The sequence below is a fragment of the Oryctolagus cuniculus genome, chromosome 1 (genome assembly GCF_051225735.1).
Source record: "Oryctolagus cuniculus isolate XC-2025 breed Fujian yellow rabbit chromosome 1, ASM5122573v1, whole genome shotgun sequence".
NCBI lineage: Eukaryota > Metazoa > Chordata > Mammalia > Lagomorpha > Leporidae > Oryctolagus > Oryctolagus cuniculus.
Genome location: NC_142867.1, coordinates 45,470,313 through 45,497,351, shown reverse-complemented (window position 1 = coordinate 45,497,351; position 27,039 = coordinate 45,470,313). Strand labels below are relative to the sequence as shown.

At 42.2% G+C, this 27,039-nt stretch overlaps 1 protein-coding gene across 2 annotated transcripts in view; it reads left to right on the top strand.

Moving 5' to 3' along the window:
* NELL1 (neural EGFL like 1) overlaps positions 1 to 27,039 on the top strand; it is a 1,050,155-nt gene that overhangs the window by 249,470 nt on the left and 773,646 nt on the right. For both annotated transcript variants that reach the window (XM_002708986.6, XM_002708985.6), the window contains exons 10-11: positions 8,982 to 9,055; positions 20,685 to 20,784. In XM_002708986.6, the coding sequence (XP_002709032.4) occupies positions 8,982 to 9,055; positions 20,685 to 20,784 (174 nt within the window). The remainder of the gene's footprint in view (positions 1 to 8,981; positions 9,056 to 20,684; positions 20,785 to 27,039) is intronic.

The following is a 27,039-nucleotide window of genomic DNA, read 5'->3' as shown; positions in this document are numbered from 1 at the left end:
TTCCCAGACAGATCACCACCGCCCCTTCCCCACCAACCTTCACCCTATGCAAAGGAGGAGGCGCCTTTACCTTGAAATAAAAATGTCTTGCTGGTGTTGTGCAGTCCAGACACCTGGGTGACTCCAAGGGTGGTGTTCACAATGTCGAGCTCCGTGATGATATCCATCTGAAGGTCAGGGTCCATCCCGAAGCCCATTACTGGAGAGGAAGAGAGAACTGTTTCAGCTTAAAAGGCAGACTGGCAGCAGCAGTAGCAGAGCAGAGATTACAGAGGTGTGCTGTGGCAAGAGATACTGGGGAGCCAGTACAAGTGTCTGGAGACTCTCTCCCTGGAGAGAAAAGGAAAGTAACTATGCTCTATCACCCAGGGGTAGTGGAGTTTCTTTCCCCACACCTGTTCCCCATTATAGATGACTAATCCTTTCTCTGAAGCCCTTGTGTCAAATCTATTTCAGAATTCAGGATGCAGCATGGATTAGAAAGGCAACATGGCCTACATACCACATATCAAGCAACATCCCCAGCGAAGTCTGAATCAGCACCCCATAACCAATACAATATTTCTTTATAAAATTACTTATTTTATTAAAAGGCAGAGAGAGACAGACAGAGAGAAAGCATTCTCCCATCTTCTGTTTCACTCCCCAGGTACTTGGAACAGCCAGGGCTGGGTCATGACAAAGCCAGAAGATTTATTCTCACATGGGTGGCAGGGACCTTAGTATCTGACACATCACCAGCTCTCTCCCAGAGCACACATTGTAGAGCCTGGAACCTGGAGCAGAGCCAGGACTTGAACCATGACAGTTCAATATGGGATGCAGGCATGCCAACTGGTGGCTTCAGTGCTATGCCAAATACCCTCCCCAAGTTTCTTATATATGGACCAATTTTTTTTCCTAACATTCTCTCTGGGTTTAGGTTGGGGGTGGGGCAGTATTCTAGGGACGCTAGTGAAAGCTCTTAATCTGATTCAGACGAGAGGCACCGATATCAAAGAACAGATTGTTTTAACTGCTGACTTAATGTTTATGCATTTATCATAAATGGCCTCAAGAAGTTTAACACTTACAGATGAGGTCAGTTTTTTTTTTTTTTTTTGACAGGCAGAGTGGACAGTGAGAGAGAGACAGAGAGAAAGGTCTTCCTTTGCCGTTGGTTCACCCTCCAATGGCTGCTGCAGCCGGTTTGCTGCGGCCGGCGCACCACGCCTATCCGAAGGCAGGAGCCAGGTGCATCCTCCTGGTCTTCCATGGGGTGCAGGGCCCAAGCACTTGGGCCATCCTCCACTGCCTTCCCGGGCCACAGCAGAGAGCTGGCCTGGAAGAGGGGCAACCAGGACAGAATCCGGCGCCCCGACCGGGACTAGAACCCTGTGTGCCGGCGCTGCAAGGCGGAGGATTAGCTTACTGAGCTGCGGCGCCGGCCGAGGTCAGCTTTTTAGACATAGGAAAGAACTTGGTCTAAGTATCTGTGTCGTAGTGCATTGCCTGAGAAAACTAATCTGTCCTGTGCTGATGAAAAACTCATTCAGGCTGTATCCAAGAAAAAGGGCATTTTCAGAGTGGAAGGATCAGTTCTTGGTACTAGGAAATTTTTTTAAAGGCAGAATTACTGAGACTGAAAGAGAGAGAGAGAGAGAGAGAGAGAGATCTAGATCGATCTTCCACTCAATAGTCCAATCCCCAAATGGCTGGAGCAGCTAAGGCTGGGCCAGGCTGAAGTCAGGAGTTTAGAACTCCATCTGAGTCTCCCACATGAGTAGCAGGGGACCAAGTACTTGGACCATCTTCTGTTGCTTTCCAAGGTGCAGTAACATAGAGCTGGAACAAAGAGCTGAGACTTGAGCCTGTGCTCATATGGGATGCTGGTGTCACAGGTGGTGGCTTAACTGGCTGTGATACAGCTCTGGCTCCAACTGGGATATTCTTGTATCTGTTCTGGAGGCATCAGGAAAAACTCAGGAGAGTCTTAACAATTCCTTAGCTGTGGACATAATGGGCTAGGAAGTAGTGCAGTAATTCCTTGCATCAGTCATTTGTTGAGTGTCGGCTCTATTCAAGCCATTTTGAATATACCTAGCTGTACATTAAGATATCCTGGTGAGATGCTTAAACTGGAGGTTCCCAGGGCCCTACTTAGATCTACTCAGTCAGAATGTATAGACAGTGATGTGTTAAAATCTATATTTTTTGTGTAGGCAGATTTGAGAATTACCAGAGAAGGAAGGGAGGGGGGAGAATCAAGAATCAAGAGGGAGTTTCAGCTGTGGAAAACTGCATTCGCAAAGGAATTGAGGTTGAGGTGGCAGAGGTAAAAGGCAACACAGGATCTTTGCAGTTGAGAAGTAGAAATAAACCTGCACAGATGATTAGGGCTGGATGATGAAGATTGTATTCTATTGAAGTTATCCAGTAATCATTACTGAAATCCCTCTCCCAAACACTCTCTCAACTCTGGGTATAACAATGAGCACATGTACATCAGTTACTCTATGTAAAATACTGTGCTAAGCCATTTTATATGAATTAAGTCATTTAACTCTTCTAACAATTCAAAGTAGTAGATTTTCCTATTAACCCCATTTTACAGATGAAGAAGTGAAACAGAGGAAAGAACTTGTGCCCGGTCTCTCAGCAGTGGTGGAGTAGAAATAAAACCTGGGTATAGTCTGGCTCCAGAGCCAATGCTTTTCAACTATATGTTCTACCTCTTACTCTGTAGTCTTGACAACAATGAACAATACTGTATAACATGAACGCTATGTAAGATACAGAGATCTCACATGGAATGGGATAGTTAATTCCATCAGAAACTTGTGTGTGGAGCTGGTGTTGTGACACAGTGAGTTAAGCTACCTATGAGGTCAGCATCCCATATCTCAGTACTTGTTTGAATTCTTTGTGCTCAGCTTCTCATCATGCTCCCTGCTTATGTGCCTGGGAAAGCAAGAGATGATGACCCAAGTGGCTGGCCTCCTGCTATCTATGTTGGAGACCCAGAGGGGGTTCCCAACTCCTGGCTTTGGTCTGGCCCAGCCCTGGCTGTTGCCATTTGGGGAGTGAACCAACAGATGGAAGATCTCTTTCTCTCCCTGTCTCTCCCTCGCTCTGTCACTCCTTCAAATAAATAAAATAAATTTTAAAAAAAGTAAAAAAAAATTGTGTGTGTGTGTGTGAGAGAGAGAGAGAGAGAGAGAGAGAAGCTCTACAAGCATCAACTTAGCAAGGTATTGACAATGAACAGGAATTTTCTAGGTGTACAAGTTAAAAAGAACATTTCTGCCAGAGGGAATTCCACTTGCAAAATCATGGAAATAAACACAGCATTGGTTTTGGTACTCAAAAGCAAGGTTTTAAAGCAGGATTGTGGCATAATCAAAGAAGTGCTTTTAGAAAGGCCACTGCATCAAGAGAGCTAGCATCTGGACCTACTCCTGCTGGAGGTGATAAAGCTGGCAGGTAGACGTTGCCTGGGGAGATGCAAAGGAGGGAATGTGTATGAGTGACAGCCAGAGGACCTGGCGCATGATAGATACTACATAAGCAATGTTTTGCATGAGACAAATGAATCGGGGACAGAGTGTCTGCAAGGGAGATGTTGCCAGGTTTTGAACAAGAGCCTGTGGGGGACTCAGTGTGTGATTAACAGAAATGAAGCAGGTGGAGGAAGCAGTTTGGGGAGTGATACATTCTACTTGGCATGTTTGAGTTGGAGGTGCCTGAGGGACAACTGGTTTGATGAGTGTCTTGCTCGAATGGTGGTAACTGAAGCCAGGGCTGTGAATTAGCTCACTGAGGGAAGGAAGAATCCTTGGGTCTTCAGCCTCTCTGATCTGACACTCTCCTTTAAAGTGTAAAATAGACTGCTGGTTCTGACATTCTAAGCTGCTGAGTGCCAAGAGATGACGGGAGTATGTGCAGGATACAAATACCTAAATAAAGATGAGCAACTTCACATCCACAGCTGAGAGTGATGTCAAATGGTGCCTGTCAATTGTTTATTCACTGTGCACCCGGATGGCAAATGTGTCCCATCTTTGCACCAGAGAAATCAAGGTCAACTTTGAAAGGCCAGACATCTGTGGGTGCAAAAAGACACAACTGCGTAACTTGTTCTCTAAATCCTCAGTACGTTTGTTTCTGACATCATGGAGATTTATGTGTCGGTGCTGGGTTTCCATTTCATGGTTGGGCACTGTGAAATATTCTAGTTTGCAAGTCCCCAGTGTGATATGAAGGGCTTCAGGTATCCATTTACATTTCTACTCACACTGAAAGCTGTTGGAATGGAGACCTGAATGCCTGAGCCAAAGGCACCAGAGCCTGACTCACCTTATGCTTGAATTTCCCCAAACATCAAAAATAAGCCTTTGGGCTGTAGATCAAGAGCCTGGATAATAAGGACTGATGTAAGGCATATGGAGGGTAGTGGCAGAGAAGGAGGGGTGCTGTCAGAGAAGTGGGGCTGTATCTGAGAAAGCAAGGGAAGTTCTTGACACCTCCAGTGGAAGCCTGAAAGTTGTCCTACAGTTTCATAGATACTTGATGTTGTAATCATATACACAGTCTGTGGCAGTGCTATAACTGCCAATAACTGAGGCATTCAGTAGCATGTTGACATAATTCACCAGCCCCAGAAGCACCCTGCTATGTAAGGATATGAAGTTCAGTGGGCATTTAATTTTTTTTTTAACTAGACTGGTAGATTTGAGAGATGGGCATGTCCTTGTGTGTGGTGTGAATGTAGACAATGAGACATTCTTATCTCCAAACAGGAGTTCTGGAATGAGTCTGCAAAGATGAAAAAAGGACTCAGACAAATGACTTTAGACAGGGTAGCAAACGTGAGAGTGGAATGGGGCAAGGGAAGAAGAAAAGTCTATTTCTTTGCTACCTAGCCTAGGCCAAGAAGCAGATGGCAGATTTGACAGCAGTGCATTTAGCAGAACTGTCACTCTGGAGCAAGCTGCCTTGCAAAGTTGGCAGTTGCTGCATTTGGGAGTTTGGGAATTTGTTAGACAGGAATTCCAGGCCCCTGAAGGTATAGTTTCCTCATGCAAGTCAACTGGTGAATCCAGATAATCATTAGGACTGATGAGTCTGGTGCAAGTGATATATCTAGAAAATTGAGGCATAAAAGATAATCAGAGATAGCTTTCTGTTTAACAAAGGAGAGGAAAGGCTCTATATAGAAAATCATATTACTTTTCCACTTTTTTTGTTGCTGTTTTTGCTCTGCAATCTTTGCTGTCTACTTTCATTGCTGAAAGCTGCATTGAATAGCATAAATAACTTAGCAAGGAATCAGGAAACTTGAGTGGTTTTTGCTGTCAACTAGAGGGGAACTAATTCCAAAACTATTTGTTATTATTAATAGTAAGCCTAGAGAGACACTGGGCTTAGGTCTGGATATAAATTGTGAATAGATATGGGTTCTACTTCCATGAAGGTTACAGTGAGCAGGGGAGATGTATAATTATAAGGGCAACTAAGATGCATTATGATTTGTGATCTTTGGGCCAAGTACATAGTATAATAGAGGTAAAAAAAAAAAAAAAAGGAGGGCAGTTAACCAGTATTTGAGCTCATGAACAACTTTGTGAGGGAAGTTAGGCCTAAGGCAAAACTGACAGATATACAAGTAGAGGGGTTTCCAGTAGAAAGTCAATAGGGCTGAGTGCTCCTGTGGAGGAGAGCAAAGCCTATAGGTGAGAGAGAAAGCAGGAACAGGTTACAGCATGTGTGGAGGTGAGTAGAAGTATGAGTGAAAGCACAGGCATTGGTGAGCTCTGTGGCTTGAGCAATAAGAACAAGACAGATGAATGGCCTCATGTGCTGAATTAAGGAACTTGGATTTTATTCTGAGGACATTAGGGACCCATAATAATTTTAAGCAGGGGTCCACATTTGCATTTAAGAATGTATGCCTGATTAGCCAGCGCTGCGGCTCACTGGGCTAATCCTCCGCCTGCAGCACCAGTACCCTGGGTTCTAGTTCCAGTTGGGGCGCCGGATTCTGTCCCAGTTGTTCCTCTTCCAGTCCAGCTCTCTGCTGTGGCCTGGGAAGGCAGTGGAGGATGGCCCAAGTGCTTGGGCCCTGCACCCACATGAGAGACCAGGAGGAAGCACCTGGCTCCTGGCTTCAGATAGGCGTAGCACACCAGCCGTAGTGGCTATTTGGGGGTGAACCAATAGAAGGATAGAAGGAAGACCTTTCTGATAATAATAATAATATATTTGCCTGATTGTTTAAGAGGGACAGACTAGGGAAGATTGAAACTAGAGCAGGGGAGAGTTAGGAGGTTGTTGTAGAACTAAAGAAGAGGGTTAGAGACAGCTTCAGTGAAGACTGTGTTTGAGGTTGGCTAACAGAGAAAATTAGGTTGACTTGAGAAACTTAAGGAATGAGCACTGCTAGGATTTGGGTGTTGATTGAACATAAGTTTGATTAAGAAGGAGCAGTTAGAAGTATCTCAGGTGCTTGAATGTTGTTGCTGTGACATACACTGAGGGGACACTAGAGTGGAACAGATTTGGATGAGGTGTAGGGTTGCTGAAGATCAGGTCCTGAAAGGAAACAAACTCTGAAATGGAGATTTGCATGTGTCTTAACAGGAAGTGCTCTCAGGGTCATTTCTGGGATAGGAATGAGATAGTGAAAGAACGGGGCACAAAGAAAAGTTGAACTGTAATGTAGTTACAACAAATGCTACAGTTATTCTTACATGGTTCTCTGGAATTGGAGTATCCTTTCAGAGTTGTCTAAGTTGGGGCAGAGTGGCCAGTGTTCATCTTCATGAATCGGCCATTGAAATTGACTTTGGGCATATAACTTTCTATAGCCCAGCACATATCCTAAGCAAGTATCCAGCTAAGGGCTGTCGGATATCTACCATTCCAGCAGCTATAGGCATTGAGCTTTTGTCACAACAAAGGGGGACTCTGGGCAGTACAGCCCAACATCTACTGTGTGTTAAGTAAACCAGTGTCTCTTGGCTTTGCTCTTCCTGTGGCTAAAAAGAAGGAGTTGGACCAGATGATTACTAACATTTCTGTGTTCTATGAGAATCAGAAGTTTGTAGGACTAGGAAGTTATGGAATTTATCAACTGACATTTAACAGATACAGAAATAGAGGTCTTAAGAGGTGAAGTGTATTTATGAAACCAGTGGTAAGTTAGTGGGAAAGATCTCTTAGAGTGAATGTCTTCACTGTGCTTTTCCTGTGAGCTTGGGCTAGATGGGGCTTCATTGGAGTAGGTGAGGGAGCAGTTGGGCCTTTGCTTCCTGTTCTTGTTGAAGTGGCTGGAGAATTTGAAGTGGTGGAGTCATGTTCAGGTCACATCAAGTTGACTGACTTAAAAGTGAGTCAGCAAGTTAAGTCAAGAATTGATTCTCAGATTAGTCTAAATTGAGAAGTAGGAGCCCATTTAAGTTTTGAATTTTTAAAAAGACCTACTCCATCTTTCCAAAGGCAGTTTCTTAAGTATATGGATGTAGAGGTTTATTAGGTTGGCTTGTATTTTTCAGGTGTCTTGGGAGTATCTTAGGATCATGTAGGCTAAGGTCACCCACCTCCTATGATCACAAGGAAAATGAAATGGTGTCTTTGTCCATTACTGTTGAAGTTTTGGTGAATGAAATATATGAGTTCCCTTTCATCCACTCATTCATTTTATGCCTGAAGTGCCTGAATGAAAAATGCTGCTAATGCACTCCATAATGATGACAACCTGTTCTTCCTTGTTTTAACTTCTTGCCTTATCAATTCATTGTCTAGTTTCTTTGGCAACTACAGTGCTTAAATAATTGTATGTCCTTAGTCTAAGGCAGATGTAAAAAAATCAATAGGAGGCCTGACTAGGGATTATTTTAGGCAAGATTTATATTGGGGCTGGCGCTATGGTGTAGTAGGCTAAGCCTCCGCCTCTGCCTGCGGTACCAGCACCCCATACGGGTGCTGGTTCCAATGCCAGCTGCTCCTCTTCTGCTTCAGCCCTCTGCCTATAGCCTGAGAAAGCAGTAGAAGATAGCCCAAGTCCTTGGGACCCTTCACCCGGGTGGGAGACCCAGAAGAAGCTCCTGGCTCCTGGCTTCAGATTGGTCTAACTTCAGCCAGTGTAACCATTTGGGGAGTGAACCAGGGGAAGGAAGACCTCCCCCTATGTGTCTCCCTGTTTCTCTCTGTTTGTAATTCTGCCTCTCAGAGTCATAGCTACACAGAGAGAGGTGAGGCAGAGAGAGAGAGGTCTTGCACCTGTTGGTTCATTCCCCAATTGGCTGCAATGGATGGAGCTGCACTGATCTGAAGCCAGGAGCCATGAGCTTCCTCTGGGACTCCTATGTGGGTGCAGGGGCCCAAGGACTTCGGCCATCTTCTACTGCTTTCCCAGGCCATAGCGGAGAGCTGGATCTCAAGTGGAGCAGCCGGGACTTGAACCGGTGCTCATATGGGATGCTGGCACTGCAAGTGGTAGCTTTACCTGTTACGCCACAGTGCCAAACCCCAAATAAATAAATTAAAAAAAAAAAAAAAAGGATTTGGGGCCAGTGCTGTGTCGCAGCGGATTAAAGCCCTGGCTTGAAGTGCCATCATCCCATATGAGAGCCGGTTCTAGTCCAGGCTGCTCCACTTCTGATCCAGCTCTCTGCTATAGCCTGCGAAAGCAGTAGAGATGGCCCAAGTCCTTGGGCTCCTGTACCCATGTGGGAGACCCCGGGGAAGCTCCTGGCTCCTGGCTCCTGGCTTTGGATTGGTGCAGCTCCAGCCATTGTGGCCATCTGGGGAGTGAACCAGCGGATGGAAGACCTCTCTCTCTGTTTCTACCTCTCTCTGTAACTCTGTCTTTCAAATAAATAAAAATAAATCTTTAAAAAAAAAGATTTGTATTGCCTGGAATTGGAGTTGGATGGCATCTCTGAAGTCATTCGGTAGCATGGCATAACTGTCTGACCATTTTTTGTTTTGTTTTATTGCAGCAAAATGTATCTATGGAGGGAAAGTTCTTGCAGAAGGCCAGCGGATTTTAACCAAGAGCTGTCGGGAATGCAGAGTAAGTTTCAATATTGGGATCCGCATCACTTCTGGAGAATGACTAGATAGATGTGTGGGCTTTATGCAGGGTTCTTGAGTGAGGCATATGGGCTGGGATGTGTCTCTGAGAGGCAGAACCCTTTGTGATGGACTGGAGTACAGAGTAGGGCGGACCATTGACTGTCAATATGTAGATAACTAGTGCTCAGCTGTAGTACAGGTAACCTTGGAAGAATCTATCAAAGAAGGATGTGAGGAAGGAAGAGACATAGTAGCTACTATGAATCAGGGAAATTGGCAAATTAGCCTTGGGAAGGGTTTTGAGTTGGAGGAAGGGAAATCAATCTGGGATATGGCTGTGCCGGCTCTACTCCCAAATGACTGAAATAATGCTAGAAAATGCCTGTTGCCTCCTTCCTGCCCCTCTCAAGCATTACTTGAAATTAGATATATGGAGCCATAGATTTCATTTACTAATCTTTCAACAAACATGCATTAAGCAGATGTTCTATACTAGCATTGTATTTGTTTCTGGCTATACAACAGCTATAGAGATAGCTGGGGGCCAAATCATTTGAAGCTTATGAGATTGAATCTTTAAAGGTCCTTTGATTTTAATTTTTGTTTATTCACAAATCCATTTACATTAAGATAATCCAATTTAGTATATTCATTCATTTATTTCCTCTTTCATTCAACATATATTTATTGAACAATACTACATGCTAGGCATTGTTCTAGGATATGGATATATAGCAGGAAACAAATGTTTTTCAGTATTTCTGAAGTATCTTTATAATACACATACATACTGGGCACAGGGCAAAGAACTGGAATTAGATATAAATGACACTGTTTTCCTTGAAAATTATAACATACAGTGAGGAAGAGAGACAAGTCAAATAAATTATAGCTCAGGTTGGCTAGCCTTTTCTTTTTTTAAGATTTATTCATTTGAAAGGTAGAGTTACCTAGACAGAGAAGAAGAGACAGATCTTCCATCCACTGGTTTACCCCCAAATGGCTGCAATGGCCAGGGCTGTGCCAGGCCGATGCCAAGAGCCTCTTCTGGATCTCCCATGTGGGTGCAGGGGCCCAGGGACCTAGGCCAACCTCTGTTGCTTTCCCAGGTGCACCAGCAGGGGGCTGTATTGGAAGTGGAGCAGCTGGGACTCAAATTGGCACCCATATGGGATGCAGGTGGCAGGCCATGGCTTAACTCACTATGCCACAGCACTGGCCCCTTTTCTTTTTTTTTAAGGATTTATTTATTTATTTGAAATTTGAATTGCAGAGAGAGAGGAGAGACAGAGTAAGGCTGGTTAACGTTTAAGCTATTGGTCATTTCTTTGTACTAAGCAGTATCACTGATCCTGAGCCTTTGAGTCAAGCAGAGCTTCTTGAAGGAACAACCGGTGTTGACAAGTAACTTTCTCCTTTATGGGTAAGGGTGAAGGCATAGACCAAGCAAAAGGAAATGCCCAGCGTTACATTTGAGAGAGGAGATCTTGTCTAAGGAACTGAATCTGGTGAAATTTTAGGGTATATGTGGGAGAATGATGAGGGATGATCTGGCAAGATAGAACAAGTATCAAAAGAATTAGTTGGGACTTGGTTTCAGTGGAGATGAGGGTTAAATGAAGGTGTGTGAACGTGTGTGTATCGTGATGAGCTTTGCAGTTTCAAACGTCACTGTGATTATAGAGGGAGTGATAGTGACTGAAGGAGCACTATGTTAATTTGAATGAGTGTAGGTAAGAAATGATGAGGTCCTGACGTAATGCAATGACTGTGGACATGGAGAGGAACAGAGACCTAGAGTTATTTAGGGTAGAATTGAAAGGACTGGTAAATGATTGGTTCTGGGAGAGGAGGAGCTCAGGTGATGTCCAGGTTCGTGGCATGGCCACAGAGAACAGCCATTTTCCATTTTCGTTTGTAAGCAACAGAAACCTTCTCTGGCTAATGCCTGCAAAGATGATGATTCTATTGTAAGATCAGGGGGACTCACAGAAGCTCAAGAAGACCATAAAGCCAGGATTAGGACTAGGCGACTAGGCAGCATCCAGAGTCCTAGAAGTTAGGAAGCAGGAATCCTGGTCTCATAGAGAGGAATCTGGCAGGCCTGTCTCTGCAATTATGATTGACTTCCAATAATTTTTTACTCTCTTTGAGTCACTTCTATAATATTTAAAGTGTATGAAAAGAATAGGTGATTAGCAAAGCTTGAATCATACAACCAAGCTGATTATGAATGGTGGAGAAAAGTTTGGCTCATTCAGCCTCTATATAGGGAAGGGAGCCTGTCACTGGAATTTCCATCCATTAAAACTACATGAGGGGCTGGCGCTGTGGCACAGAGGGTTAAAGCCCTTGCCTGAAGTGCCAGTATCCCATGTGGGCTCTGGTTCTAATCTTGGCTGTTCCACTTCTGATCCAGCTCTCTGCTATGGCCTGGGAAAGCAGTAAGAAGAAGGCCCAAGTCCTTGGGCCCCTATACCCACATGGGAGACCCAGAAAAAGCTCCTGGCTCCTGGCTTCAGATCGTTGCAGTTCTGGCCATTGTGGCCATCTGGGGAGTGAACCAGCAGGTGGAAGACCTCTCTCTTTCTGTCTCTGCTTCTTTCTGTAATTCTGTCTTTCAAATAAATAAAATAAATTAAAAAAAGACTACATAAACAGAGAAACCATTTTCCAGGGAGAAACTTGGCAGGGAGACTGGACCATAAGAAACTAAAATGTGATTAATGTCCTCTCTGTTAGGTGCTGCTATTGCAATTCATTAAGACAGGAGAAGGAACAAATTTTGTGGGTTAGGAGGGAGTAGAGAGCAAAAGGAGCTCTCTCTACTGATACTGCTTGATAGTATTTTAGTTATCCATCACCATGAAACAGAGTCCTTAAAACATAGTGACTAAAACCTATATTGTATTAACATTTTTCAAAGTGGTGTGAGCTAAATGGACTCATCTGAATGGTTCTTACTTGGGGTCTCACATGCAGGTACAATCTGCCAGCTGCTAGAGCTAGATTCCTATGAAGGCTTGACGTGGGTTGGATATCCCAAATGACTTCTTTACTCACATGTGTAGTGCCTCAGTAAGATGAACGTAACAGATTTCTCTCTGTGTTTGTATCTATGTCTCTGTCTCTGCAACCTCTTTGAGCTTCCTTATGGCATGGTGACCTTTATTTCCCACATGGCAGCTGGCTTCCCCCAGAACAAATTTCCGAAAGAGGCTCCAAGGCTTCTTATAACATAATCTAAACCATGTAGCATTACTCTCTCTATATTCTGCTGGTTATACAGGACCAGCTCAAGTTTACACGTAGAGGGAGACAGTGGAAAGGCATAAATACAGGAAGGCATGATTCATTAGTGAGACAGGTATCTTTAGAGACCAGCTGCAATAATCAGTAAGACTTTGGATACAATTTTTCCCCTTGAAAACCTCCCTGCCCCCCCCCTCCCCCATATACATGACAGTGTTGGGAATTTACTAACCTACAAGGTAACTCATTTAGTAATCAGAGAATTCTTTTAATTAGGAGAGAAAAAATCTATCTCCTTGTGATATGACTTCTACCCTGTGGCTTTAGTTTGCCCTTTTGGGGATCAGAGGGGGAGTTAATTATTCTTATAATACAACATTAGGTTACAAAGTCAAAATATGCAGTCACACAGACTTGGGTTTAAATCCCGGAATTTTATCTAGTTAGTCACGTTCAGAGTTCCTTGCATTCTTTCCACCCACAGAGTTCTAGTCAGAGCTGTGTTGGAGAATATCAGTTAAGATTAGGAAGCCTAAGTGAGTGTTCTTGTTTCCTCCCACACGATGTTTTTCCTTTCCATATTGCTCATTGCAATGTAAAGGAAGAAAATTAATTATAGGCATAACCACCTGCCCTAGAGGAATGTGAATGAGGATGACTTCAAAAAGAATGTGTTTGGGGCTGGCACTGTGGCACAGCAGGTTAAAGCCCTGGCCTAAAGCACCGCCATCCTATATGGGTGCCAGTTTGAGTCCCTGCTGCTCCACTTCCAATCCAGCTCTCTGCTAGTGCACCTGGGAAAGGAGTGGAGTATGTCACACGTCCTTGGGCCCCTGTACCCATGTGGGAGACCTGGAGGAAGCTTCTAGCTCCTGGCATCAGATTGGCTCAGCTCTGGCAGTTGTGGCCATTTGGGCAGTGAACCAGCAGATGGAAGACCTCTCTCTCTCTCTCTCTCTCTGTCTCTCTCCATCCAAATAAATAAAAAATAAATCTTAAAATAAAAAGAACATGTTTGCCTCAGTGCCTTCTGCTGAGCTGCCTAGACAAACATTAGTGAGGAAACAGTGCCCAACATCAGTGAGTAACTGGAAAAATACGACTACTTGCATGTCTAATCTAGGTTCCTGCCTAACAGAATCTGAGGCATGGGCTTTTGTGTTGATGCTGTATTTATATTATTCGTTGGCAGTGATTGAGCAGGGTATGGGAGGTCGAGAGGCTCAGACCTATGAAGGTAAGAATTAGGCACAGACGGAGGAAAGGAAGGAAGGAAAAGCAGGTGAGCGAGTAGCAGATGGTGCTTCCCAGAGCAGTCACAGCCCCATAGCAGAGCGCAGCTGGGTTGTGAGACATCTCCAGAGAGGTTCACCAGAACTGCTGTGTCTCAGAATAGCCCATCTTTGCAAGTGGTTTTACCTACAATTTTGTTTTATTTCCTTCTCGTTGTATCCCTGGGGAAAATAAAGAAATGTATTTTAAATATTGAAGAGACACAGAGGTAATTAGAGATTTGCAGCAGTTCTCAAGGAAATACCAAAGATTTTAAAACTAGTTCTTTTTTGTGATTGGGGTGGAAGTCTCTTTCCTATATTCTGTGTCTTATTGGCCAGAATCTACTCCAGCAGTTGACTCCCTCTAATTTACGTATTCTGTTTCCCAACACCCTCATCCTGGCTTCCCCTGGGAATCCAGAGGTTGCACAAATCCAGCCCGTTCTGTGGCTATGCAGGTGTGGTGCACCCTTTGTGTCATTGTATGCTGGGCATAGGGGCTTCTTAGTCTGTGGCAGAGTGAATAGTGTAGCAATGAGGGCTTTATGATCTCTCTGGATCAACAAGCAAGCTTACAGCTTGGGCATGGGAGGGAAGGCTTGTCCATAATCTGGGGCTAGCACACTATTACATGGTGCTGTTGGACCAATTAAATGAGGTAATGCATGTGAAGAAGTACAGTGCATAGAGACCAGTAAGTACAAGCTGGTATTATTACACATGACTATACCAGTACTCCTTGGGTGTAAAGCAGATGTCATGTTCTTTGTAAACTGTTTCTTTTCTAGGAAAGGGAACATGATTTGAATTCTAAAACCTTTACTTTTCTCTTCTACATCAGGGAAAACTTGGATGATAAAAGGTTATTTTGCCTTCTCTATTATCTTGTTGCCAGTTATGCTGTCATGGAAAGAAGTTATCAACCTGTTTTACATTTTGAGTGGGTACTGTAACATGGGTCAGTGGTATGACTCAATCTTCTGTGTCATCTGAGAGGGTCAGGGCCAACTTTGAGACCTGTAGCTGATATGGGCATGCATGTAAATGTCAGATTATTTAAATAGTGCTTACTGTTGTTGCTGGTGCATTGTATGTCCTCTTCACACTTGGATTCAGCTTTTACTGTTCTTACAACTCAAAAATAAATTGGTGCAGACAAGTTATTCTTCTTGCACAAGTGGTATGTGCATGTATGTGTGTGAGTGTATGTGAATAACTTCATCCTCTTGTTGTTTTTTTCACTTTTGTCCTTCTGCAATTATTTACTAAATATTTTGTATACAATAAGAAGGGTCTTGGCAATAATATTTAACATTTCTCGGGCATTTGCTGTTTTCTAGGTATTACTTAAAGCATCTTTTTTTTTTTTTTGATAGGCAGAGTTAGACACTGAGAGAAAGACAGAGAGAAAGGTCTTCCTTTCCATTGGTTCACCCCCAAAACAGTTGCTACGGCCGGCACCTGCACCGATTCCAAGCCAGGAGCCAGGTGCTTCCTCCTGGTCTCCCATGGGAGTGCAGGGCCCAAGCACTTGGGCCATCCTCCACTGCCTTCCCGGGCCACAGCAGAGAGCTGGACTGGAAGAGGGGCAACTGGGACAGAATCCGGCGCCACAACTGGGACTAGAACCCGGTGTGCCGGCACCGCAGGCGGAGGATTAGCCAAATGAGCTGTGGCGCCAGCCTAAAGCATCTTTTTTTTAAAAAGAATTTATTTATTTATTTATTTGAGAGAAAAAAGGAGAGGCAGAGAGAGAGAGAGAGGTCTTCCATCTGCTGGTTCACTCCCCAATTGGCTTCAATGGCCAGAGTTGAGGCTGATCGGAAGCTAGGAGCCAGGAGCTCCTTTCATGTCTTCCCACAATGGTGCAGGGGCCCAAACACTTGAACCATCTTCCACTGCTTTCCCAAGCCATAGCAGAGAGCTGGATCGAAAGTGGAACAGCCAGGACACGAACTGGTGCCCATATGTGATGTTGATGTTGGCACTGCAGGTGGCAGCTTTGCCTGCTACACCACAGTGCCAACCCCATACTTAAAGCATCTTAAATATAGTATCCACTTGATTCTCAAAATGGTCCTGTGAGGGAGATACTATTCATATATGAAAATCGATGCCTGAAAGAACAAAGGCATATTGCTAGTGAACTAGTTGGAATCCAAGCCTGGGTTATGTCATAACAGCCTCTTTTCCTAGTCTTTCTGCTGCTCTTCTGATGGAAATATTTCTTGTTTCTGAAATTTATAAGGGAAGATGAAGAGGGATTGAATTATCTCTTTCCAGTCTATTTGAAAATACCAAAAACTTGATCAGACTGTGGCCAATTGATTCTCTTGATAAAGGGTAGCATTTATAAAAAGGCCATGGAAGAGCTTTGGAACATATTTAATGGATGTTGTCAGCAGAGGGGGGAAGGGTTGCTGGGTGATGAGTGTAGGATGGAAGGGTCTTTGCTGTCTCTGAGACAGTCTTTTTCAAGACCTAAATCTTAATGCTCAATGACATCTGTTGTATGTAATGAATTAGCTTCTCCTAGGCTTCTAAAATGGTACTATCCATGTACTATCCTTGAGAGGACTGAGGAAATAATTGCTCAAATAATTTCCTGTGCTCTATGGTTTAAATGGAGATCTCTAGTTGGCAAAAGCCTACCTGGAGATCCATCCATTTCCATTTCCCTGGGATCATTTTGAAGCTTCAACAACACAATTAGACAAGAAGCAAACTCCTGTTACAAACATGTTCACCAAGTATTTCCAGAATTTAACCTATTGTTTAAAAAGTCAATATTAATATAATGTCCTAGAAGTCTTGTTTAATTTTGTCCAATTATTACTTTCCTGCACCATTTCTTTAGCCTGGCAGCAATGTTTGACTTGAAGATGTGAGTTTTGCATACTATTAGACATTTAGGTTGAAGCACAGTGATTAATACAGAAATTGTAAGTGGATACATATTTTTTAATAAAGGATTTAAAAAAATATTTGAAAGGCAGACTTAGAGTTACAATGACAGGGATACAGGGAGAAGAAGGGGGCAGGAATCAATCTTTCATCCACTGGTTTACTCCCCATATAGCCACAATGGCTGGGGCTCAGCCCTGCCAAAGCTAGGAGCCCAGAATTCCAACCCAGTTTCCCATATGGGTGGCTGGGGCCCAAGCACTTGGGCAATCTTCTGTTGCTTTCTCAGGTGCATTAGTACATAGCTGGATCCAAAGTGGAGCAGCTGGGACTAGAACCATTGATTATTTGTAATGCTGACATTGCAGACAGTGAATTAATCCACAGGGTCACAACACTGGTCCTGAAAGGGTGTATGTATTGGCTAAGTGTGTATATTTGGAGATAGTCACTCTGGTTGAGAAAATAGGGAAAAAATGTATTTTTCCACCAGTTCAGAAGCCAAGACAGCAGTCACAAAATAACATAGCATAATCAGGCAGATTAAAAAAAGTTCATCAAAGAGTATTTCTTACCAGAGGTATAGTTTTGAGACTAGAGTCTAGAAAAGTTCACGCCTGATTATGTAGTTGGACTAAATTGATTTCGTAACACTTAAGCAACAGTAATCATGGTCCATACTGTTTTCAAATTCATATGAAAAGGTTTGTCTCTATTTGAACATTCAGTATTATGATCTTGTTCATGAACTGTTTTAAAGGTTGATTAGAATTGTTGACTGATTTAATCATTTGTTAAAGCAAGCCCTTAAAAAAAGGGGGGGAACCTTTTATGAGTGATTATTTTTAAGCCTTATGTAGCATTTTAATGTTTTCTTTTTTTCACAAAGGCACATATATACTCCTGATGCAAAATTTGGAATATAGCAGAAAATGTGAAAGGAAGCAAATGTAAATCACTCCAGAATCTTGCCACCTAGAGATAATCTCTTTTATAGGTTTGATTTTTGACAGTAAGAGTGAAATTTATCTTAATTGTCTTAGCTTGGGTTATCCTAGAAGCAAGCCTGAGCTAAGGATTTTTGTCAAAGTGATTTATTAAGGTAATGCTGTCAGGAGAAACCAGAAAGGGCATGGGAAATGCCAGACTGGGCAGGGAAGAAACTGACCAAAGGTTCAACTTTAAATGAAAGGTCAGACATACCTGATCCCATGGGTAGTTCTGGAACTCAAATTATAAACCAGGAATGGGCATTTGGTGCAAGGACACTCATCTCATATCAGAATTCCTGGTTTATGTCCCAGCTGATTTGCTTCCTATCCAGATCACTGCTAGGTTGCACAACAGGTGGTAGATCAATTACTTGGGTCTCTGCCACCTGCATGAGAGACACAGATCATTGTGGACTCTGGATTCAGCCTGGTCCAGCCCTGGCCTTTGTGAACATTTGGGGAGTGAACCAGCAGATGGAAGATCTCTGTCCCTATCTCCCCGCATTTCTTAAAAAGGGAAGATAAATACAAATTTAAAGGCTGGCGCTGCGGCTCAATAGGCTAATCCTTCGCCTAGCAGCGCTGGCACACCGGGTTCTAGTCCACCTCTGAACTGGTGCCCATCGGGGCACCGGATTCTGTCCCGGTTGCCCCTCTTCCAGGCCAGCTCTCTGCTGTGGCCCTGGAGTGCAGTGGAGGATGGCCCAAGTGCTTGGGCCCTGCACCCCATGGGAGACCAGGAGAAGCACCTAGCACCTGCCTTCGGATCAGCGCGGTGCGCCGGCCCTGGCAGCCATTGGAGGGTGAACCAACTGCAAAAGGAAGACCTTTCTCTCTGTCTCTCTCTCTCACTGTCCACTCTGCCTGTCAAAAATAATAAAAAAAATAAAAATACAAATTAAAAAAATATAAATGAGAGATTGTACTTCTTCAAGGCATAGAATATCCATCACATGGCAGTCATTGGCAGTGGGCTTTGGACATTGGGATTGTTGCACTTGTAGATTGTTGAACCTATGGCTCTGCATGAGGAAAATGGTGTTAGTGCCCCAGGGCATCCCACTAAGTGTCACAGAGGTGAGCTGTTAGTAGCAAGGCACTCAGAAACTTGGTGACAGGCTTACTGAACTGATAAAAGGGGTTCGACAGTGTCTACCATTTATTTTTTCCATCAGGCAGCAAGTAGGAATACATATTTTAAGGTTGAAGGGTAGACTTGGCAGCAATCATGGTAAGCAGTTCAGCATTGTGTTCTCCTTTATATTTAGGTCATGCCACTCATAGTAAGATAACTAAATCCTATTGATTTGTAAACATTGGTTTGATTGTTCATTGCAGAAATGAAGGCACATCATGTAGGAACACTAGCATGATGACTTGTGCTCACTCTCGAGGATAGATGCTACCCAGAGTGGCATGGACTGAGGGAGAATGGAATCTAAAGGAACAGGGAGATTAGAGCAGGATCAGTTCTTAGATCTTAAGCCCAGAAGAAAAATAAGAGGCACCTTAGGAAAGACTAGGAAGTAGAGAAAAAGTAAAAGAAAGACAAGACGAGACTGCTAGCAGCTAGAATTTCCAGGCTGGAAATTCTAAGAGGAGGAAGCCATGATGCAAATAATCCAAGAAGAGCAGTTTCAATTTTTTATTTAGCATTTGAAGTTATATCTCTATTCATATTTAAGAATGTAAGTGCTTGATGTAGTGGGAGTTCTTGCCAACCCAGAGAACTGTGGATCCACTAAAGTGTTAGAGAATCTTAGAGAAGCTCTGTGCCTCCTATACCACTCTTGGTTATTCAGCTCCATCCCTTTTTCCCTCCTATTTTGTGAACTAATTTTTAGTCTTAAATGATGCTTTCTTTAGCAAGTTTGCTACCTGGTTGACATAAACATCCCCTTCAGCATGATCAGGGAAGATTCAATGTTTTAGATAAAATAAGAAACTCTCAAACCTTATTTATTTACTTATTTATTTATTATTTAAGAGGTAGAGTTATAGACAGAGAGAGGGAAGAGACAGAGAGAAAGGTCTTCTATCTGCTGGTTCACTCACCAAATGGCTGCAACAGCTGGAACTGGGCCTATCTGAAGCCAGGAGCCATGAGCTTCTCCCAGGTCTCCTATTTGGGTACAGGGGCCCAAGCCGTTGGACCATCTTCTACTGCTTTCTCAGGCCAAAAGCAGAGAGCTGCATGGGAAGAGGAGCAGCCAGCACTCAAACTGGCACCCATATGGGATGCCGGCACCGCGGGTAGAGGCTTAACCTACTATGCCACAGCATCAGCCCTTCTCAAACCTTTTTAAAAATAATGAATGTACTGACTTTTAAAATTCAGTGTAAAACTAAATACAGATGCTTGTCATGTCTACACAGAGAGCCTTACGTAAAGTAAGGTCAGAAAAGTTCATTTGCTGAATATTTAACATTTTATTATAAATGATTTTCTTTAATCTGGAGAAAATCTGGTGCTCTTCTGTCTTTCAGTTCAGTCATATGTATATGCTTTGGGTCTGATCCACTTCCTTTTATAGGAAAGTCTCTTCTTCCTTTATTATTCAAGTTTCTCCAAATGTAGCATCTTCATAATTTGTTCCCACCTGGGCAAATGAATTATTCTCATTGATGTATTATTATACATCTCTTAGAGCACATTATTGAGGAGTTTACTGGCTTACATTTTCTAGTTTAAGAAACTCTTTTCTCTTTCCAACCAAATGGTGAGCTATCAAGAGCAAGGATGATGTCTTATTTGTCTTGTGGTTCCCAAAGCCTGTTATCCAGAGCAGGAATTCATTATCTTATAGAAGTTCATTGTGCAAAACTTCTCAACTCTTTTTTTTTCCAATGCTCTCTGGTAGTTAACTCCAAATCAACCATCATCAGCACATACCACAGAAATTTGGTGAATGCTACAAGTCAGGCCTCCCTTACTCAAGAGTCAGTTGGTAAGAATTTACCAGTTTACCACAGTGAATGACCTTCTGCTCCATAGAAGATACCCAAAAGCTGTTAAAATGGAGGCTTTTCTAAAATAGAAAAGCAATGTGCCTTCCCTTCCAGGAGTCTTGTCAGTTTAATTTGTGGTACTAACCATTATTCATTGAATTCCTGTAAATACTGTTAATTGTTATAATTTGTTATCATTGTGTCATTGACTAAAATTACAAACATCTTTTTTGTTTCCTTAATGTTTGACTTCCAGGGTGGAGTTTTAGTTAAAATCACAGAAACGTGCCCTCCTTTGAACTGCTCAGAAAAGGATCATATTCTTCCAGAGAATCAGTGCTGCAGTGTTTGTAGGGGTAAGTGGGCCTGGTGATGGACTGTGTTTGGGGTGGGGCTTGGGGCGGCCTTACTAGGTGTGAGGGTTGAATGAAGAGTGTGATGTTAATAACATGGGTTCGACACTCTGCTCTGCTCTTTAGAAACTTGCATAGCCTATTTACCTTTCTCAGTCATAATCTCCTTGATTGTAAAATGAAGATAATAATAGTGTCTACTCCACAACACTGCTGTGAAGATTAAATGGGAAAATGCCTACGTGCCTAGCATCATACCTGGCATGTGATAAAGTTAATAAATGATAGTTCCTATAATACTAATTATAGTTCCTGTAATAATAGCTGTTAGCCTCATTATTGTATTTTCAGGAAGCCTTCTGGTCTGAGGGCCAATTTTCATATCTGATAGAGGGTGGATCCTTATGTATGGATTAGATATTTATGCAATTTTTTTACTTCCTGTAAAAAAATACCTTCAAGTAGGTAACCCTTTCTTGCTAATTAATTCTTGGGCAGAAATTGTTTTTTTTATCTTTTTTGGAATTCTGTTCATCTTCAAGTTTATTATTGTTTCTTCAAACTCAAGATTAAGTATCACTTCCTTTCTGAAACACCTCACTCAAGTAGAATTAGATAAGGATAACCTGGAATTTATTCAAACTTTAAAAAAAACAAATCCAGTTAAACTCAAAGCTATTATTTTGAAACCATAACTACTTCAAATACTTAATATTCTCAGATAGTAAATTGGATCCTTCTTGACTTATTCTTTAAGCTTCCAGAGTTAAAGAGGAGCCAGAAGCATATTCATTTAGTTCCATTAACCTCACGTGAGGGTATTTCCAAAAATCTGAAAAAATGGAATTAAAAGATAGCTTTATTTTGAGTCAACATTGTTTTGAATTCCTTGCCTGGTTTTTCCATACCATGCATTTTCTGTGAACATTTCAAAGACCCCTCATATTTTACTTTATCCTATTTTTTTCTGGCATAGGTGTTGGAAAATGTTTCTGTAAAGGACCATAAATATTTTAGGATTTGTGAAACAGATGATTTCTGTTAAAAATGACTCTAATCTGCTGGTGTAGTGTGAAAGTAGCATAGATCATATGTAGCAATGGGTGTGGTTGTTTTCCAGTGCAAGTTTACTTACAAATCAAGTGGCAGTACTTAATTTTCTGACTCCTCTTTTAGTGCCTTTTGGAATATACAAATATATATTTTATCATGACATGTTTTCAGCTTAGGCTGAGATTTCTCTGTGGTTGGTCATGAGAGAGCTATGCTTCAGTAAAATTCTTAGGAAAATCTTATCCATGGATGGCCAACAGTAGCTCTTAGAATCAGTGACAAGCTAATCATGCTTTGATTATCTGCTTTCATCACTACAAACATATTTGTGGCTGGAATGCTTTAAAAATACCTTGAGATTGAGTAGAATTCTCACAGGGATACATTTATTGGTAACTGATAGGGTTGTTAGGAGGTTCTTATAATTTAATGCAAAATCTATCATTTGCTACTTGTTGAGGTGCCAAGTGGGACTCAGTTTATGCAAATCTTTTCTGATTTATGGTTTCATTAGAGCAGAATTATTGATTAGGTCACAGAAATTCAAGAGGAATTTCCTTGGTTGGACTTAAATTACGATAGAGTTGATGTCACTGCTTTTTCTTACATTTGTCTACTGTGCATGTTCTTCCTCATCAGTGAAGATACTGAGAGATGTGTCATCTCATTGAAAAGCAGAACTCATGGCTCCCTGTGCTAGCAATCTGGCCACCTTTACTAAACCTGACTCAGCTTTCATGGAGGAATGAGGAGTAGGAATTAGACTTCACAGATTTTATTTTAGGGCCTTTCTGTGAAATGAAGAGTTTTCTACTTCTTTGTACCTGTTTCTTCCTTTCAGTCAGAAAATCACTAGTTCTTTTATTTGGAAGCTGATGGTTTTGTGTGGAAGGGAGAAAGAGCATGCACGAGAGAGAGAGAGAGAGGGGAGAATTATTTTATAATTTTTGACAACTCTGTAATTTGACAGGAACTGGAGCATGTTTTCAGAGATATAGTAAGGAAAAATTTTTCACAGGACGTTGGGTAAGCTAAACATTTGATTGCACGAATTCCCTTTGGTCTCTACTATAGCCATTTCAGAATTCAGATGCTGGAATGAAGGGAGCACTGTTTTTGACTAAGGCTCTTTTCTGTGGCACCTGCCATCACTACATCCTTCTTCCATATTCAGCCATAGCACAGCAAATCCCAGAACATCCATCCTGTTTGTCCACATGCTGGGGTATCTCCTGTGCAGCAGGAGGCAGCAAATGAAAGACTTATCTGTCTGAGCAGTTGGTATCTCTTCTTCATTGAACCCTACAATTTAAATGAGAATTAACAAAAAGATGAATCTACAAAAGCTCTAAGGTATGTGGCCTTGAAATACTCTCTCCACAAGTTTTTTAAAGATTTATTTATCTATTTGAAATATTTTACATAGATATGTGTATACATATGTGTGTGTGTGTGTGTGTGTGTGTATACATATATATAGAAAGAGAATCTTCTATCAGCTGACTCATTTCGCAGATGGCCAGGGCTGGTCAGGCCAAAGCCATGAGCCTGAAGCACCATCCACATGGGTGACAGGGGTCCAAGTTCCTGGGCCATCCTCTGCTGCTTTCCCAGGCACTTCAGTGTGGAACTGGATCAGGAGTGGAGCAGCTAGTATTTGAACCAGCACTCCAATACGGGATGCCAGCTTTGAGGCAGCAGCTTGGCTCACTGCACTACAATGCTAGCCCCCTGCATAAGTTTTACCCCATATCTCTTAATTCCAAAGTATTTCTTAAAATCATCTTCAGAACTGACATAATAGTTGAATAGGAGAGATAGCTTGTAATGTTCTGTAGTACAGTAGAGGTAACAATAATTAAATGCATATTTCCAAATATCAATTAGGATTTTGAATGTTCCCAATCTCCCCTCAAAAAAATGATACATGTTCAAGGTGAGGAATAAGCCAGTCTCCTTGATCTGATCATTACACATTGTACACATGGATTAAAACATCTCACTATGTCCTCTAAACTTGTATAATTATGTATAAATTAAAAACTTTTAAAAAACCATACGAATGCAAAAAAAATGGGGCTGGCACCGGGGCTCAATAGGCTAATCCTCTGCCTATGGCACTGGCACCCCGGGTTCTAGTCCCGGTTGGGGTGCCGGATTCTGTCCTGGTTGCTCCTCTTCCAGTCCTGCTCTCTGCTGTGGCCCAGGAAGGCAGTGGAGGATGGCCCAAGTGCTTTGCCCTGCACCTGCATGGGATAGCAGGAGGAAGCACCTGGCTCCTAGCTTCAGATCGGCACAGCACTGGCCATAGCGGCCATCTAGGGGGTGAACCAATGGAAGGAAGACCTTTCTCTCTGTCTCTCACTGTCTAACTCTCCCTGTCCAAAAAAAAAAAAAAAAAAAGAAAAAAAAGAAAAAAAAAAGAAAAACACCCTAAAAATGCATAAACAAAATAAGGCAAAGCCCTCAAAAATTTGGGGGCAAAGTACATAATTGTTTGAAAATAGCATCTAGGAAAAGTTCTGTTTATGTTAAAGATATATATGCTTTAATGTGCATATAAAAGCAACAAACTAATAATCTCGGGACGTAGGATTATGGCTAATTTTCATTTTATCCTTTTTGTATTAGTTTAGGCAATTTTACCATTGTTACACAATAAATCTGTACTTACATTGAAAAAGAAGTAGCAATCTCTCACAATGTTGTGAGAAATACTTTTTTTTGAAGCTTTTAACATTTATTTGAAAGGCAGAGAGAGAGAGAGAGAGAGAGAGAGAGAGGGGTTGTGTCTGCTGGTTCACTCCCTAAATGGTCATAAGGTGAGGTGGCTCAACAGAACCCTAAGGAAATGTGGAAGCTTCACAGTATCCAGACAGGAATGAGAAAGACGTGGATGTAGACTTCTGAGGAACAGTGCTCTCCTGGGGAAATTTCCCTCAGATGAATAACCTGATGGTCGTAGGAGACAGAGGGAGATGATAAATACACTTATTGAAGGGTCTTTGGTGTGAGCATTGAGAGCCACAGCCACTTTGGTTCCTGTAATCAACAACACTAGGGTGGCAGAAGTCATTCCGCTGTTACTACAGCTTGGTGCTCACCCCTGATGTATGTATTTCAGTTCATCGGAATCCCACCTCCCTACATTTACTTAGCTGCCTGCGTCTGTGGACAATCTCAATCCACCAAGCACATGGTCCAGCCTTTCCATATGCAGGATGAAAATTACTTTACATAGAAATTGAGTGTTTCTCACATTTTCATTACTTTCTGTTTTTTTTTTTTTTTATTTTATTTTTTTTTTTTTAAAGCATAGGAAAGGGAAAGGAGAGGAGGGCAAGAGGAACTGAATAATTGGCCATAGAAGAGGCCCACAGAACTTTCCAAGCCTTGTCAGAATAATAATGGTCCAACCTCCCCCTCCTCTAGACTCAGAAAATATTACAGCAGAAGAAAAAATGTGAAAAACAAATAGAAGTCATAGAAAAGTATTTCTTGGGGTTGGTGTTGTGGTGCAGTGGGTTAAGTTGCAGTCTACAGTGCCAGCATTGCACATGGGCAATGGTTCAAGTCCCAGTGAGGCTGTTTTCTATCCAGCATTCCTTTTTTTTTTTTTTTTTTTTTTTAAATTGGACAGATGGAGTTAGACAGTAAGAGAGAGAGACAGAGAAAAAGATCTTCCTACCATTGCTTCACCCCCCAAATGGCCGCTATGGGTGGAGCTACACCGATCTGAAGCCAGGAGCCAGGTGCTTCCTCCTGGTCTCCCATGCAGGTGCAGGGGCCCAAGGACTTGGGCCATCCTCCACTGTCTTTCTGGGCCACAGCAGAGAGCTGGACTGGAAGAGGAGCAACCGGGACTAGAACCCGGTGCCCATATGGGATGCTGGCGCCACAGGCAGAGGATTAACCAAGTGAGCCATGGTGCCAGCCCCTATCCAGCATTCTTGATTATGAGCATGGTAAAGCAGCAGCAGATGTTCCAAGTGCTTGGGCCCCTTTACTCATGTGGGACACCCAGACAGAGATCTGGAATCCTGACTTTGGGGAGGTTTAGATGAGGCATTTGAGAAAACTTCCTGAGGTTGTATTATTTGACTCTAATCTGCTTCAAAAAGCTCATGAAGAATGAAGTTAAAAGATTTGGTACAATTTTTTTTTTATATTGTTGACTGAAATAATGAGTCTGGTTGGGATGTCAGAGTTTATTCAGCTAGTCAAACTAAGGATTTAAAACCGATAACAACCAGTCAGTTGCCTGAGCTGGTGTCTGCCCAAGCCTGAGTTTGGTTACAAGTTTTATTCTTTCTGTAGAGTTGAGTACATGTACTGAGTTAAGTTTAAAGACAGATTTATGTGAGGTTATCAATCACACTGAAAATATAATAATACCTCATTGAAAACTGAAGAACACTTAGTAATAGCTAACAGACCTGATTATTGATTAAGGAGGTGAATTACATTCCCACTCATTCCCCCATTCCGTGTTATCTATATGCAGGGAGAAGCAAACAATGGGGTCGTTAATCACTCTTCCTATAATGGCCCTAAGATGTAAACTTCACTCCTTCAAGTACAGTAAAAGTTTCCTTGGTCACATTATATCTGCTGAAAGATCCTGTTACCTAGGAACCTGATGCAAGCTGTCTGCAGATCGTAGACACTGTCCCAGCAGACTGAGGTCTCTCCAGTCTACTTCTAAGTCCCCAAAATGCATGCATATTTCTTTTTATAACACATGTTTCTGTGAATCTTTTGAGGATCCTTCATAAAACATACATAAGGCTCTCCAACATTTAAAAAGTAGCATTTGTTTTAATGATCTCATTTTATGAGTTGATTCTTTAAATGTAGGAGACGAAGTAGGGATAACGATATGTTGCCACCCATAGTGTGTTTCTGTCATTGTCATGTCAATGAATTTTTGAATGATATTCTTTTAGTATCAGCTGTCTGGCTACAAGTATTTAATATAGAAAATAATGTTAAAACTCATTTTGATGAGTCACAAGTTGTTTCTGCATTATAAATTGTTAACTTAATTATGAAGTTAATTGTTCTTGGTGAGTCGTCCTCATTTTCCTATATGGTGCCTACCCATTCCCACTTCCCTGGATAATCAAGATGGATGGTGCAGACTCTAGCTTGATATTTGATCTTTTCTCTGTAAGAGTTAAACCCAAGACCTTAGAATTAAGAATA